The 16,889-nt window shown below is 42.3% G+C and overlaps 1 protein-coding gene across 2 annotated transcripts in view; it reads left to right on the top strand.

Moving 5' to 3' along the window:
* The window catches only part of CRHR2 (corticotropin releasing hormone receptor 2), a gene marked incomplete at its 5' end in the record, with an annotated part of 154,425 nt that overhangs the window by 79,088 nt on the left and 58,448 nt on the right, over positions 1-16,889 (top strand). For both annotated transcript variants that reach the window (XM_084280376.1, XM_084280377.1), the window contains 2 exons: positions 8,444-8,529; positions 14,487-14,593. In XM_084280376.1, coding sequence (XP_084136502.1) covers positions 8,444-8,529; positions 14,487-14,593 — 193 coding nt within the window. The remainder of the gene's footprint in view (positions 1-8,443; positions 8,530-14,486; positions 14,594-16,889) is intronic.

Raw genomic sequence — 16,889 nt, 5'->3', positions numbered from 1 at the left:
CCTGGATGAATCACTTGAGCTTTTTAGCAGATAGGAAATCAATACAGAAAGTGAGCATAACTAGACTGCTTGAGCTTCTCATAAAGTATTTCAGGACTTCTTGGCAAAGGAAAACAATAGAAAGCTGAGCAGAATTTCTTACATGCTTGAAAGCCTGAAGAAACATCAGGTTGGTGAGCTGGACAGAGCTGAGGTCAGAAATACTTTTCTAAGGCAATGTTTCTTGTCCAAAGTATTGTTTATCTGCCTTCCAAAACTCTCCCATAAGTTATAGTTCTACATGAATGTAAAAACAAAAACCCTCAACCATGACATCTGAGAATCTCCATTTGCACAGAGCTTGGCTTTCAGGATGATGTTGGCTGATGTACAAATTAATAAGCATTGGTTGGATAACTCTTCCTTCCTCTTCTTATTTTTGTCTGAACAGCCCTCATTCACAAATAAAATATGTGGAGAGATATTTTGCTTTTCCAATCTCATGGACATCTGACTGCTGTTACAATTATACCACTGTCACTTACGTTTGCTAGAAATAGCAAGCAGGGTACTGGTGCATTGAGAATCCTACCTGGCTCTGGCTTGTCACTGCAACAATCAGAAGAAACCCACCAAAGAGGAAGGCTGGCACATGAATAAATAATTTATAGCCCCATGATTCAGTACCTATTTTTAGATGCTTGCTGTTTTCCTAAGACTTTGAAAAAGGGGCTAAAAATAGTGTATACAAGAAGTGACATGTCCTTTATGCAACACAGGGGTTTTTTTCTGTCTCATTTGATCTGAACCCTATGAAATCTGAGAACAAAATCTAAGGATTTTATATCATGTGGTTCCTGTTAGATTTATTGGGGATGATGGCAAATAAGTACCCAAGAGAAAAAAAATAATTGCTTAGTTCCAAGCAAGATGGTTTATTTTTAACATTAAATGAATAAAACTTATTTGGAGGAGGCACTGTGAGAATCTTGCAATATCCCAGTGATTAGGACACTGAAATGAAGGAATCCATTGAACTGGGTTCAAGTCTGTCTTGAAGTCCAACAGTGGAAGGACCAGAGTCTAAGCACTCTTATGTTGTAACTCACAGGCTCTAATGGTCAATGCTGGAATGGTTTGGTTTGGTTTATTCCTGTATTCTTTGAATTTTTCTATTTTTTTTCTCTTTTGAGGGGTATAAAACCTAGGTCCAGTTTGCCAGTCTTAACAAGGGATTCCCATTGCCCCAAAACCGTGTATTTCAAAGATGATTCAGATCTGAAAACCTCATCCAGCTTTAGGTCTGGCACTGTGACAAGACAGGTTTTCCCCACTGTCTCTGCTGGTTGTCATGGCCAGCATTTCACAGAAACTATTCTAATGTTGCAGACCTAAGGGAAAACCCCACTTATTTCTGCTTGCTTTGTGTTGGCAAACTTCTCTTAAATACCTCCACGTTATGGGCATCGTTGTCTGGCAGCTCTACGGCCTACAGTGCTGTGCCCTGAAGCCAGTCTAGGAAGGAACTGGGAAGATGTACCAAACAAGGGTAGTTGCAAGCTGGTATTCTAAAGTTGCAAGGCTGAACTCTGCCTGTGGTAAATATGCTGGCTTAAGAGACCCTGAAAAGAAAGTCCAGCTTGGTCTGAGGGCAATACAGGGCAGAGTTTAATAGTTTTAAAAAAGAAGGGGGAAAATGTTTATTTGGATATCAGAAAAACAAATTTCCAGAGAGATTTAACAAACTGTCTGAAATAGTTTTACAAATCAATTACTAGAAATTTTGGGGGCTTACACTTTTTAACCTGGACTGAACAAATCCCATTGGTAGGAAGATGGACAACATGAGCCATTGTGCCCTTTCAGTTGTTGGCTGCATCTGTGATCCTCTGAAATTGCCACAGTCACTGCTAACTCCACTTTCCAAAACTTTTTACTTTCTAGGGAGTTTGTTCAGTGAGGGTTCTGGGTTTCCAGTTGATAGACCTTTCATTTCAGCTTGGCCGACAGCTAACATGGATCAGCAAGCTGTCAAAGCAGCCAGACAGCCTTAGTGGTGCACAGCTCAGAACTCAACAGACTGTATTTTATTTATTCATTTGCCTATTTATTCCCTTCATTCCAGTAGCAGATGAACTTGTCTCATGATTATAGGGCCACTCTGTTCATGGGATCCAGGATGAAATGCATAAGTAGTTGAAGAAGTCAGATTTCTATTTTAATGATCACTGACTCATAGAATGGTCCAGGTTGGAAGGGACCCCAAGAATCGGAGTTCCAACTCCCTGCCACAGGCAGGGACACCAACCTCCAGGCCTGGATCTACACAAGGTTGCCCAGGGCACCATCCAACCTGGTCTTGAACATATTCAGGGAATTGTCTTTCACCTGCTAATGACTGGAAGGATGTGGTTAACTTCCTGCTGAGAATTACATCCACTTACCTTTACCCTGCACTCCTGTCTCTTGTTTGTTTCATGCTTTTAATGGACTTTTACCGACTAAATACAAGCCTGCCACCCAGCCAATCTATACAGATTGTGTTACTGCTCCCTAAAAGGCTTTATGTCCTTTAGCAGGGTCAATAAAAAGAAAATAAATTTTAAAAATGCCTCTCATCAAGTACTCCTCTTTGCATATTCAGTTCGGAAATGCAGCATCATCTGCTGTTGGAAATGAAATTATGGTCAAGGTTTTACCTCTCAAACTGATGTAAGGCACTGAACTGAAGCTGTGTTTTAAGGTTGTTCCAATGCATAACAGTGTCCTGTAAATCACAGGATGGCCGAGGTTGAAAAGCACTGCTGGAGCTCATCTGGTCCAACACTTCTGTTCAAGCAGGGCCACCGAAAGCTGATTGCCCAGGAGCATGTCTAGACAGCTTTTGAATATCCCCAAAGAGGGGACTTTGCAGCATCCCTGGGCAACCTGTTGCAGTGCTCACAATAAAAATGTGATTTTTTAAGGTGGAACCTCCTGTGTTTTAATTTGTGCCCATGGTTTCTGATCCTGTAACTAGGTACCCCTGAAAAGATCCTGGCTCCATCCCCTTTGAACCTTCCCTTCAGGTATTTATATACACTGATGAGATCCCTCCCCTGAGATTTACTTCTCTTTTCTAAGCTGAACTGTCCCAGCTCTCTCAGCCTTTCCTCCTATGTGGGATGCTCCAGTGACTTAATCATCCTCGTGTCCCTGTGGTGAGCCCTTTCTAGTATGTCCAGGTATCTCTTGTACTGGGGAGCCTAGGAATGGACCCAGCACTCTAGAGATGTCCTCACCAGTGCTTAGTAGAGGGGAAAGAACAGGTCCCTTGACCTCCTGGTCAATCATTACCTAATGCAGCAAGGGCACATTGCTGGGCTCACGTTCGACCTGGGGTCTACCAGGACCCCCAGGTCCTTTCCTGCCAAGCTGTTTTCCAGATGGGTGGTTCCCAGCATATACTGGGATGTGGGGTTGTTGAACTTTGTGCTTCACTGTGTTGAAGTTCATGAGTTTTCTGCCAGCCGTTTCTCCAGCCTGTCAAGGCCCCTTTCACATAAAGGTCCCTTTTACATCACCTTAGAGCCCATGAGAACCACAAGTGTTGGTACTTCTACTGTTTGTGTGTGTGCATCTCTACTATATATGGAGTAGATACATAGTAGAGATGCAGTAGCCTGTCCCCTGGACTGATGGTTAAGCAGAAGCAATCAAGTGCCACAAATGTGCCACAAATAATCTACAACAAAAGGAAATCAGCATTTTCAAAGCCAAAGAAGAGGCTGTAGATGGACATTAATATTGGATGATGTGTCAGACACGATGTGTATGATGGCTGTGTGTTGCCTGTGTCATCATGAGTCAACTACTGCTCAGTATTTATTTGCGTGAAGATTAAATCTGTGTATCTAGTTGTATTGTATGAGTGCAAGTGCACACAGAATACAAATAACCACAAGTTATAACCACCAAAAATCTCTTTAATTTGTGTATCTGCTCTTTAGAATAAAGTCAAGGAGGAAGGAGAAATTATAATAAAACACACCAAGCTCTTCAGTATGCCTTTGTCTATGGAAATTTAAATTGGCACAACTGTTTTTTTAACTAGGAAAAAAGAAATAACTTGCTAATAGCTCTCATTAACTATTGTTGCCCTAGAAAGATAACGTAACTGTTCTTTTGTTCCTGGGTGCTCATTGTTTGTTTCTACAATGGAGTTCTCCATCATGACTCCTTCATTTTCTCCTTATTTTTCATTACAGTTATTAAGAAAAACTAAACTTAATCTGGTCTCTTTCTGTATATAGTGCTTTTAGGCAAAGGGCAAGAATGCTTTTGGCACAAAGCACATTAATACCCAGTTCTACCCATGTGAGAAGGAATATTCTTCAGCATGTTCAGACACCAAAGAGATCATAGAAGTGTCTTGGTGAATCACTGACTGTTGGTTTCCCTCTTCTCTTCCTTTACATACTCAGAAGCTGGGGGACACATAATTCCATTGCTGTCTTTCACAGAACCAATATATGTGTCATCCTGTTGGCATCTCTTTGCTGCTCTGATCACTGCAACAACTTGGTACGTCCCCACAACTCAGCCTGTCACTGAGTCCAGTGTCTGTAGTTTTTCACCTTCCCTGTGCTGGTTGTGACAGTAAGTAGGGATGCTACAAAGCAGCTGTTTGCTGCTATGAAGAAGACTGAGATGGTTATTTGAAGCTGTAGTTATTTTATCCTGGCTCTTCCGTGCAGTGAGATATCTACAAGAACACAGGGGGTTCAGGTCATGCCGGGTGTGACTGGCTCTGTCCTTTGCATATTCAGTTGGTCCAATGTCCCCAGGAACTGCAAGACCAAATCAACTATATGCCATGGGACTTGTCTGTGTATGAGCAAGAGCTGCTTCTTCCCAAGGCCTGCAGTGAGGCTCTTACTCTCTAATATTACCTTGCTTTCTAAATCAGGTATTTCTCCTTTAAATCTCTGGGTAAAGATCCATATTATGTTGTTTTATTAAAATAAGAGATATGAAAATGCATTCTGTATGACTGAAAACTTATTTCCATGTGGCTATTAGAGCTAATGCTATAAAGCATGTGGAAGAAAAAAAAGAAGGAAGACTCTTGCTTTAAGGTATAAATTACTTACTAGAGTTTGGAATGAGACATTCCCAGAAGTCAGATCTATTTGCTGCATTAGTTTCTGAGAAGTGGCTGATGGTGAAGGAGATTCTGTGCTCGAGAAATTCAGAGTTCAATTTTATCCTCCTCTTGGCTAAGTAGCCACCATGTAAGAGGTCTGATGGGGCAGCTTGTAAACCCAGATCACCATTTATCAAAGAACTGCTTTGATGTGGGTGTTGTATGGGATTCCCGCGTTTGCACTGCAGGAGAACTCAGGGGCACATTTTACAGCTCCTGATATTCTAAGGGGAGAGGTTACACATCAAAATGGAAGTGGAAGTGAATGGCACTCATTACTCTTGATCTTGCTTTGCTGATCAAGATCTGTTCTCTAACACTCCTTTTGGACCAGAAACACGAGGCACGCATTTATCCTTCTGAAAAGAAGGTTATAATGAGCAGGAGGCAGTGGCATTGTGGCCTGATAAGGATGAATACCTGGTTTGTGATGTATCCCTGCTGTGCCTCAGTCACGCCAGGTCATTTCCAGGAAGTCCTGTACACACATTTTGCTTCTGTTTCTGTGCTACATGGAAATAGCAATAAGAAGAGCAGAGGAAGAAGTCAGTGTGGATAAGGGGAGCACTCACAGTGTTTGCTTGACTGCAGGCTGAATATGAGCCAGCAGTGTGCTCAGGCAGCCAGGAAGGCCAATAGCATCCTGGCTTGTGTCAAAAACAGTGTGGCCACTAGGTCTAGGGAAGTGATTGTGCCCCTGTACTCGGCATTGGTGAGGCTGCACCTCGAGTGCTGGGTCCAGTTCTGGGCTCCTCACCATAAGAAGGACATTAAGGTCCTGGAGTGTGTCCAGAGAAGTGCAACTAGGCTGGGGAAGGGGCTGGAGGGCAAATCATATGAGGAACGGCTTAGGGAGCTGGGGGTGTTTAGTCTGGAGAAGAGGAGGCTGAGGGGAGACCTTATCACCACCCACAAGGGTGTAGAGAGGTGGATGATGGTCTCTGCAGCCAGGTGACAGGTGAAATGGCACTAAGCTGTGCCAGGGCAGGTTTAGATTAGATACTAGAAAAAAAAAATTACTGAAAGAGTTGTCGGGGCCTGGAACAGGCTGCCCAGGGAGGGGGTTGAGTCACTGACCCTGGATGTGTTTAACAGGTGGGTAGATGAGGTACTTAGGTATATGGTTCAGCTTAGGATGGGAATGGTTGGACTCGATCATCTTCAAAGGTCTTTTCCAACCTTGTGATTCTGTGATTCTGTTTGCTTTCTTTTTCAACTACGAAAAATCATTGAAAGGAGCTTTGGGGTCAAACGAATCTTCTTTCCCTAGTTTGGACACCACTCCCTCCTCTTTCCCCCAACTTCAAGCTACTTTAGGGTTTTGTCAGTTTCTCATCTAGAGGGAAATCAGAAAAGGAAAGCTAGAAATGATATGGTGAAGGAAAGGAAGAGTCAGAATGAGAAAGACAAGGGTTTCATATGAGCGCCATCCTGCAAGTGGGATTCAATGTCTGACTAAGCATCGAAGTTTGCCACTCAGTGTGTGGAGAGTCAGATGTTTGCTGCAGAGTCTCAAAATCAGCAACCATATTGCACAGAGAGCTTCAGCACTGGCCTGAAGGAGGGGCCAAATACAAGGGATTTCAGGGACCTGACTTGGATCCAACTGCCTGAACCCCACTCAGAGCAGATCTCAGGTTAGGGGGTCTAAAAGATGCCCCAAGACACAAGCTTGGGACAGTGAATAATAATAAACAGAGCACTGGGGAAAGGAATCTAATCACCTGTTTATCCTTCAGGGGAAATGGCACAAAAAGTTGCACAGAAAGTGGCAGTCTTTACCTGATTCTCCAGTAAGAAAGAGAGGGACATGTGTGAATTTGTATGTAAACTAGTGACAGAAATGGAAAGGTCTTAAACCTTTGGCACAAGTTTCTGTAGTTGACCCAAATGTAACCAGTCATTTTAATTTATGTTATTTGGCCTTGTCACTCCAAGAAGGAAAAGTGAAAAAGTGCAAATAGAGAGTAGCAGTATGAAATTCAGTGCTCTGTATGGACATGGTGTAATATGGAGCATCTAGGTGAGCTGTTCCTCGTTGCTTGCCATGTGGACTTTCCTTCTCTGGAGGAAAAGTACCTTGTCAAAAGTCTTTCTACCTTTTTCGATGACTGTTGCCAACAGGACTTTAGAAACATTTAATCTGATGCTTTTATCTGACTTCCTCTTATTTTCCTGACGGCTGGGTGCTCAACTAGCTCTGAATCACCATGGCAAAGGCCTAAGAAGAAATTGGGGAAAGGGCAGCAAGGACATCATGAAGAGTTCATTGGGAAGTTGTCAGTATGTGTCCTTTGGGGATCTTTCTGAATTTCCTGCTTTATTTTAATTCTGCTGTTTCTAAGTCACAGTTCAAAACAAGCCTGGAAAAACTTTGTTGCTGGGGATTGGATGTGCTTTTGATGGGTGGAGGAAGGTAGTTTGTACAGCAAAACTGTATAGTTTTCTCAGAAAAACTCTTTGAGATGAAGAGTGCTTGCCAGAAATTGAACTCCCCTCCTCACCCCCAGCATTACTACATGCAGTTCCCAGAGCTCCTCAGGGTGCCATTGCAATTGGATGTGAAATCTCTGCTTCAGTAAAGTAATTCCATGGTTTTCACTTGCATTCTGGAAAAAAAGATCAGGAGTGGTTTCTTTTTCACAGAGGAGGGGTGAACACATCTGAACATAGATGCATGCATTTGTGACGACTGTTCCAAGACATTCTCATGTGGCCTTCCCAGCCTGGCTGCCCCAGCGTTGGGAGACAGGGTTATCTTGCTCCTTTTTCAGGTTCTTTGCAGAAGTTTTACCAATAATGTCATTGCATGGGAAGACTCTAGAAAATCAGTATCACCAGCGTTTCTTCTGGTTTACAATGGGATCAGCTGCAGGGGGGGTAGAGCAGTACATTTACCAGGCGCATTACATTCTCCTGCATGGAGAACTAGGAACTTAAACTTCTCTCCCTGTTTCTGAATACATCATTTAACAATTAATTTTAAAAGCCTTCCTTTCTCTTACAACGCTCTTCTCATACCTTTGCTGTCTTCTGAACCCATATGCTGTAAGAAAACATTATCCATGAGTACCATTAGATGTTTGTCTGTAGATACACTTATGTCCTTTATTTCTCCTCTTCCCTCCTCAGCGGGCTGTTCTAGTCCTCACAGAGGTGGGGTATTTGATTTACTTTGTGAATAATCTGTTCTGTAACCTTTTCTTAACTCTGTGAAATTGCTAGGCTGTTTAAAATCCAGCACAGTGTTCATCTCTCTTTTATTTTGGTCTGTACCAGGAAATGCCTACAGAGAATGCCTGGGCAATGGGACATGGGCTTCCAAGATAAACTACTCTCAGTGCGAGCCTATTCTGGATGACAAGGTCTGTATTTTTCTCTTCATTCTTCTCAGTGCTCAGCATACGTGAATGCAAATCTAATCTTGAGGTTAACATACTAATTTGGGACTTTTGAGACGTACTTCATTTCTGTTTCTGCAACAAATCCTTTCTGTTGAATTCAGGAGGATCACTTATCCCCTCTCCATATCCACTACTCACATGGCTTTTAAAAAAGGGTGTTTTATTACACGCTGTCCCTGATGATGTATGTGTATGCAGATCCTTCCTAGCTTTGTTCAGAGCCTACACCTGCTACAGTAAATGTTAGTAATAATGACAATAAGAGCAAAAGCTTCTTTGGTACTGAAAAATAAGCTTCCACCAGCTGATTCCACCCTGTACCTCTCCATTTTGCAGTCTTGCCAACAACTGGCCTTTCCAGATCCCAATGCCATTTTTCCTTCAGCAAATATGTAAAGGGGCAGCAACAGAAAAATACATAAAAAGCAGACTTGGGTCCCTGCTGTCTTTAATAGACGGACCGAGTCCTGCATTATAGGAGTTCAGAGAATGAAATTAGTCTGCAGGTTTAAGCTCCTTCAGAAAGGCTGTGAGGAATTATGCAAAGTCCTTTTCTTGTCAAATGTCTCAGCTTTTCTTGGAGGCATCATACACGTTCCTCCTCACAGAGTTCAAACTTTGAAGCCTTTCATGCCACATTCTCTTTCTCTTCCTCCTGTTTTGAGTGCTATGGTGAGACACAAGCCATTGTGCTGTCTCACTGCCAGGGGCTACTTTCCCCTCTAAGAACCAAGGTGGGGAGCCCAGCAGATCAGACCTGCTTACATTTTGGGGTTCATTCCACTCATCCTGTCATTGGAGATGTGACATGCCAGTTGCAAACAGAGAGGAGGAAGACGAGGTCTCACCTGCTGAGGGCTGCTTGCAGGGCTAATCTGGATTTAATGCTCCAAAACTATCTGGACTAGTGCCGTACCCAAAACAGTCATGATGGGTTTTGGCTGTGACCCAGCATCCATCCTCTGAGATCCTTGTTATTGCTGAATGGGGACTTTGACAGGTGAATCAGAAAACACAACTACACACCAGCTGCTGAGGAGTGCCTACTCTTGCCCACTGGCTAAGTAATTTGGTAGTAACCCACCTCCCACTCCCAACCCCCTCTCCCATTTGCTAGAGGCTTCTAGAAAACAAGAAAAAATGTACCAGCACATGAATGCCATCCAGAGGGACTGAAACACGTTCAAGGTGGTCTAGCATAGTGGAGAGACTCCCATACCAATTTCAACTGATTAAGTTGGGATGACCCCAGTAACCCCAGCCTGCTATACCAGCTCAGGGAGACGCTGCTGTGTTTTAATGACACTCTTTATGTGTTTGTCTGCATGGCTTGAACAGTCGCTGCCTATGCACAAGCAAATACAAGGGAGTTTTATTTGGCAAGACTGAAGGAGCACTGTGACTAGAGGACAGGATTATTTCCTTTACCCTGTTTTTGCTTTGAAAATACTTTGCAGCTATGGTGATAGCTTTAAACTTCTTAAGTAGCATGTTCCTTAAACAGATGAAAATGCAGATGCTCCACCACCCGTGTTTGCAGAAGCTTAAGAACTCATTTATTAGATCTTTAAAGATTTGTGACAAGCTTGGCAAATAGGAATGTTTGTGAATATTTTTGAAATCTCTACATAATGCTCAGTGTTACAGATGAATACTTGGGTTGCTTTGTGATCTCAAAAAGAAAATAAAAATAATAAAAAAATCCCCACAGATTTCCATAATCCTCCGTTTTGATTATAGGTGAGATGCAAGCACACATGTGGCTCTATTGTTGTTTATTGACAGGACCTAGCAGATGCTAAGCATCAGCCAGGAGGTACGCCCTGTGGTTTGTGCTTATTTTTAATCCAGAAAACAGCACTACTTCCAAGCTTGGCCACTCACAGCCAGAGCGCTAAAGAATTACATGGTTTGACTTCAGGTGGGGTGATGAATACATGAGGCAGGAACAGGACTTCCCAAGACCAACCCCATGTCCAATGCTACATGTTTTATGACAGCATTGGTAATGTAGCAAGGGAGATTTTAGTATTTGTCAGCTGTGGGTCAGTCTTAGGAGATGTGAGCTCCTGATTCACACGTTCACTGCATTACACTAATACATCATTGCTTCACTTGTGGTCAAGAGTGGTGACAGTAACTGATAAAACTGCTCTGAGACTGCTTTGCTCCTAGATTCCCACTTTGGCTGGGATCTAATTGCCTGCATGCAGTTATGTGCTGTAGTTTAAAATGCCCCAGCATGTCTCCATGTGTCTGGCAGATGGGACAAAGACCTTCTGGAGTACTTGTGTCCTTTAGCAGCAGCAGTAGCATTTGGAGATCAGTCACCAGGACCAGCTAGGAAGCACAGAGCCTCCTAAGTGCACTTCAAGGGCACCTAGATACCTCTGTGTGTGTTTCTAGCCCTTGTTTCAGATACTGATTGGGTAGATACTCATATGTAGATGTCCTAATGTCAGACTTAATCCCATCCTCTGAGCAATCAGCTACTTCTCCAGGCACAGGAATCAGGTAGAGAAGTCATCTTGATCCAACCAACTGAAAGCATAATGTTGTCTGGTGGAAAACTTCTACTCAGCCTACAGGCTCTTGTGTCAAAGGGACCTTTTCTGCCTCTGGCACAAATCTGTGCTCTCATTAGAGGTTAAAGTAGAGTCTCAAAAAAATACATCTTAGTCTCCAAAAAGGAGCTGTAAATTAGGAACGCTGGTCTTGTCAATTTGGCATCTGACAGCTGGATAGGAATCTGTTTCTGTTAATGTTTTGAGGTGGCTTCAAGTTGTGTAGCTGAGTTAGCACCACACCAGGCTTAAGTTAATGTATCCTGCATAGGAGCATGGTCACATTAAGCCTCAGCTGCCAGGCTTCCAGCTGGCTCAGAACAGGAGAACAGTGAACTCAGAGGCATCTTGGATGACAGATACTTCCCAGTTGCTTCTGAAAGTCTTTGGAGAGGAGATAATGGTGCCTTTAAACTGCGCTGCTGCTGAGATCATCCTGGCAACAGGAAGAAATCTAAAGTGACTGAAGTGGGAATGAAGTGCAGACCCTCGCAGGAAGATGTGTGCTGTAAGCACTGGCAGGACCTCTCAGGAAGTTCTGCTGGAGGGAGAAAGATCCTTGTCATCCAGAGAGCTAAGGGTACTCTCATTAGCTGTTATCAGTTCAAAGCATTAGCTGATTTGGTTTGGACAGGTTAGCAGTCACATACAAGCTAAAGAGTAGGAAAAGGACCTCTAGACATAATGACTCCATCACTAGCCTGAAATTTGGCTGCAGGGAGATGAGTGTACCATAGATTTGCAAAGTTGGTGCAGGTAAAGACATAGTGCTGTGATTCCTCAGTTTACCTGATGAAAGCTGGATGGAAGCTAAGTCTGCATTGCCTGAGGTAACATCATTGTCATGCATAAGATATGGAAGAGGACTCCAGTGATGTGGTCTGGAAAGATATGTCTGCATTTTAGTGAAGAGAAACACCTTCCCACCAGCAGAGGAGTATTGAGCAACAGTCAAAGGTTGTTACCATTTTAAATATTGCCAGTCTTTAAAAGGGTGAGACAGAAAGGAGTTATGCAAGTATTTTACATGAACTGAGCTTTGGCCAACACATGACTGAGTCTGGGCACGTGTTTTTCAGCCCTGAAGGTGTTGTCTCCAATTCTACCAGAGATGCAGATTGCATGTAGGCTGGTGGAAAGTGATCTTGCCACCCTGTCAGCGTAGTTTCTCCAAGGCACTGAGGCAGTTCTTGTTTCTATGTTATTTGAATTTGCCTTCAGGAAACCTTGTTAGTGTCAGCAACAAAAAAATAAGATATGCCTGAGTTTCCTTCAGCTTCAGTGTTTCCAAGAGGAGCTTAATTGTATTTTTTTCCAATCCATTTTCTCCTGTTTTGAACCATTCCTTCTTAAAACTTGAATGAAGTTGAAATAGTGGTTAGGAGCCGAATGAGGGAGCATGAAGGGTCAGATTCAAAGAGCAGAATCTGACCAAGGAGAAATATTATCATCTTCTGGAAGATTTCTAGCACTACATGAGCAATTCTGGATGATGCTCTTAGTCCTATGGATTAGTTTTAGGTAGTCCTGTGAGAAGCAGGGAGTTGGACTCAGTGATCCTTATGGGTCTCTTTGAACTTAAGATATTCTGTAATTCTATGAATTAAGCAGGAGAATAAATAAGCAAAACGGTTTGGCAGGGCACTAGCTGAACAACCCTACATTGCATTTCAGGTAGATACGTCAAGTCAAGTGTGTTTTCTTCCCCTTGAGGTGTCCCTGTGACTTGAGGATAAATAAATCTCAGTGTGGATCTTGTAGATTTGTTGTGTTGGTTTGGTTTTGGTTTGGTTTGATTTTTTTCTCCTCAAGGCTATTCAGAAAATGGGCCTGTGCATGGGGAAGTTTATTTTAGAGGATTTTATAGTAGACTTAAAAATACCTTACATGGTTGAGTTCTGTCCAGAAACAGCACATTACTCTGTGTGATAAAGACACAGGCAGGTTTCATCATGAAAATGATTCCAAGAGTGCTTGTTTGGTGTCTGGCAAAGTGCTGGAAGAGGCTATCTTCACAGAACAATGGAACAGATTAACTACAGCTGCTGGTTGTAGTTTCATCCAAGCGTTTGTTCAGTGACAAATTCCTTTGACTGGAATGAAATGTTAAGGGAAATTGTTAGAAAAAAAAAAAAGTGAATCAAAGGAAGTTCAACCAAAATTAGAAAACTGATGCCATCTGAAGGATTTTTACTTTTATATTTTTGTCACAAGGGAGGAAATTTAGGTGGTTGGTTTTCAAAAGTCTCATTCTTCTGGAGGAGGACAACATCCCGAATTGGGGAAAGATCTGCTTAGCCTGAAAAGAAACTGATGTCACGTGCTTATTGAGTAAATCAATAAGCATTTTTTTTTTCCCTAGCAGGATTTATTCTTTAAGTAGCAAACCTCTGTCAATTTTTAACCAGCTTCGGTATTTATCCAAATAGTGGTTTTCTACTTCTTCCTATCCATCAGGCAAAGAGGGGAGATGCTTCTCTTTTCTCTGAAGCCAGCAGCAGCCCACCAATAAAGAATGTTCCAGTTACTTCAAGGTGAAATTTTGGTCACATCACTAAATTAACTGATTTAGGTGGTAGCACTTTTGCACTGAATTTTTTGTTTACAGGATCAAGAACTTACCAGTAATCTCCCCAACATCCTCGTAATTAGACAGGAATACATTAAATATCACCACACACTCTGGCTGCTGCTAAAAACCCACAGGATCTCTGGTTTGATGGATTCTCTCAAAGCTGAAAGGACACCACCAGGTTCCAGCTCTTTCAGCCTCATTGGTTCTACCCTGAATTTCAAAGACAAGGATCGTGGTTTGCAAGAAAAGTGCCTCAGAGAAAAATCTGCCTGTATGGAAAGGGCTGATTATTTATTCTTGCAGACAACTGATTCATTTTTGTATGAAAAACAAACCATTTGAGTAGGAAATTAGCATAACCTGGCTCATTAAGACCATGCAGTTTCCTAACAAAACAGTGATTTATAACTTTTGAAGCTGTGAAAAGACGTGTCTTCAGCAAAATCTGTCAGCCTAAAATGACAAAGTTTTAAAATAGCATAGTGATGAACATAAGAAATCCTAAGGAAATTGCAGAGAAAAGGGGTGGGGGCTAATAACTTGTTTTTTTCCTGAGATTTGTAAGAAACTGTGGACAAATCCCAAACTGAAATGAAACCAAGCCTGTACTTCTGTGCCAGGCAGCATGTTTGGCTTATACATCGGCATCAGCCCCGGGGCTATTATATCGTTTTAAAGTCAAGAAAAGTAATTACTGTTTCCTAAACTGATTAACTGTTCCTTAATGTCAGTGCTTAGAGAGTCATGCTGATTTAATCATGTTATCTCTTTACCTCCAGAGGAAGTATGCGCTCCATTACAAGATTGCTCTCATCATAAACTACCTGGGGCACTGTATATCAGTAGGGGCCCTTATAGTTGCCTTTATGCTTTTCTTGTGCTTGAGGTGAGTAATCTGTTTGCATGCTTCTAACATGGTTGGGTGTATGACACTCACAGGGTTACTCTTATAACACTGCCCAGTTCATGTATGGTCATGGAAAATGGTCATGGCTTTTACGCTCCCAAGCTTGTACATGGTTTCGTTGACTGGTGCATTGGATGAACTGTAGTGGTGGCTTCCATGCATAGGACCTAATGCCTATTTGTATTCAGGAAGAGACCTGTACGTGATTTATTGATGCAGCAAAAAATTCAGTAACTGCAGAGTACTTCATTAAGGGAAGCTGGGATTTGAGTGTGTCAGGTTGCAAGTTTTAGGGGCAAGTTTTCTTTGTTTATAAGGCAGTGCATGATAACATAAGTCATTTTGTATTCCCTGACAGACTGTGCCCAGATCTAGACTGAAGGAGATAGAATGAAATCATTCCATTTTGCTTTGGGTTATTTTCAATTTTTCTTCCATTAGAGAACTTAGAAGTTTTCTTAAGTAACAAGAGAAACATCTTCAGAGGAACTTTATCCCCACCACTCTTCATGAAATGATGAATGTAAATCAATGAAAAGTCAAAGAAACACTTCCCTGGTTCAGTGGACCAGGAGGGAGCTTGAGAGGTCAAATGGATATGTCAGTGAAAGAAAGTCTGTGAAGAAGAGTTAAGGCTGCAGGGAGAAGAGAAAGGGTGGGAGGGAAGGAATTGTAGTGGAATATAATAGATAAAAGTGCATCAGTCATCATATATACTGTATGTAGACAGCCTGAGTCACAGGAATATATTTTAATAGGAGTGGCCTGTATTATTTGTTAGAAGAAGTAGAAGACCCTGAAGACTAGATCTGATAGTCCTACATCCTGGCCCAAAGGAGAAATCTATCGGTTCTTTATTCCTGCCCCACTCCACCAATCTACCTCATTTATTTAATGCCTGCTGAGAGCAAAAATAGAGACCTCTGGCAAGGCTTCAGTTCTACAACTGCTCCATATTTTGATGCTTCTCACCCACAACCTGCTTGATTTTCCTTTGCCCTGTCAGCTCAGGATCATCAGCTAGTGAGAGGAGTGTTCTGCTTTAGGAGATGAGCTCCACCGTTGCTATTGCTGCCCCAGTCCAGGTAGCTGCTGCATTGATGGGAAGCTTATTCCTCAGTTGTGCTGAAGTGGGAAGGGGAAAGAACTGGTTGCAGTTCCTATTTTCCCAAATTGATCCTATGTCACCTTGTTCCCAGTATTTGTCTTACTCAATTCCTTACACAGCACTCTGTCCTCCTTTCACAACCCACCCTCCATGCCAGTAGATATTTTCTACTGTCCCACACTCTAAGGAACCATATACCAAAAGATATTTTGAGGGTCAAAAAGGTGAGATGGTCATTGGCCATCTGTGTTTGAGCTGCCAACACAAGTGAGAAGGGAGGAGACATCAGCCAGGAACTTCCTTTTACTGAAAAGACCTATCCTTGGTTTCTCCACATATGAACCAATCCTTTCTTGGCTGTGCAATGAATAAAAAGAGCCAGTAAAAATTTCATTTAACACCTAAATATTAAAAAGCTAAGCCCAGCTTATGGGAGAGGACTTGTTTTTTGTCAGGATGCTGACTGAATGGCAATGAGTCATTGATACAGTTTCTAAAGATCTGAGTCAAGGATGGCTCCTCAAGGTCTGAATGTAGGCGGTCTTAAAAGTGTAAAAGCCACACTGTCTCTACAACACAAAAGTACACAAAGAAATATGGTGAGAAGGAAAAAAATCCTAACTTTTCATAAACCAAATGTGCTGTAGAGCTGCATCCATCTCCAGCTCAGGACCTGGAGAGATTTGCTCAGTGGATCTTTGTTAAATGGGTCTGTACTGCTGTGAATCTCATAGTCTGTGTGATAGTAAAGGTTTGATCCATCCCTCAGGTGCACACGGGCAGTTCCTCTCATCATCCCATGTAATCACATTCTCACAGTAGTAAAGCAGAAGTTTTCTATAGGAGGAATCCTGCTATCAGTAATGCTAATCAAGCTGGGGGGAGGAGGAGGTAGTGGGAAGGCAGAAGGATTAAACCACTTCTTTTGTTCTGTTTAATCATATTTTACTTTTACTGTTGCTGATAAACCCAAAGTCCTTTGTCTTGGCTTTTTGCTTGTTAGTGTGTTGTTACACCAGCCTCCAGGGTGGAAAAAGAGTCCTTTGTAGAACTCCTGACTTGTTATTAACACACTGGCAATGCCCAGCACTCACCTGGCTGGATTCAATCAGAAGATGTTTTATTTGTGCAGTAGTGACTGAAGAAGAAGCATCAGGAGACAATTCT

The sequence above is a fragment of the Gallinula chloropus genome, assembly GCF_964237585.1.
Source record: "Gallinula chloropus genome assembly, chromosome: 2".
Classification (NCBI taxonomy): domain Eukaryota; kingdom Metazoa; phylum Chordata; class Aves; order Gruiformes; family Rallidae; genus Gallinula; species Gallinula chloropus.
The sequence above is the reverse complement of the archived record's forward strand: the minus strand, read 5'-3'. Positions and strand labels throughout refer to the sequence as shown.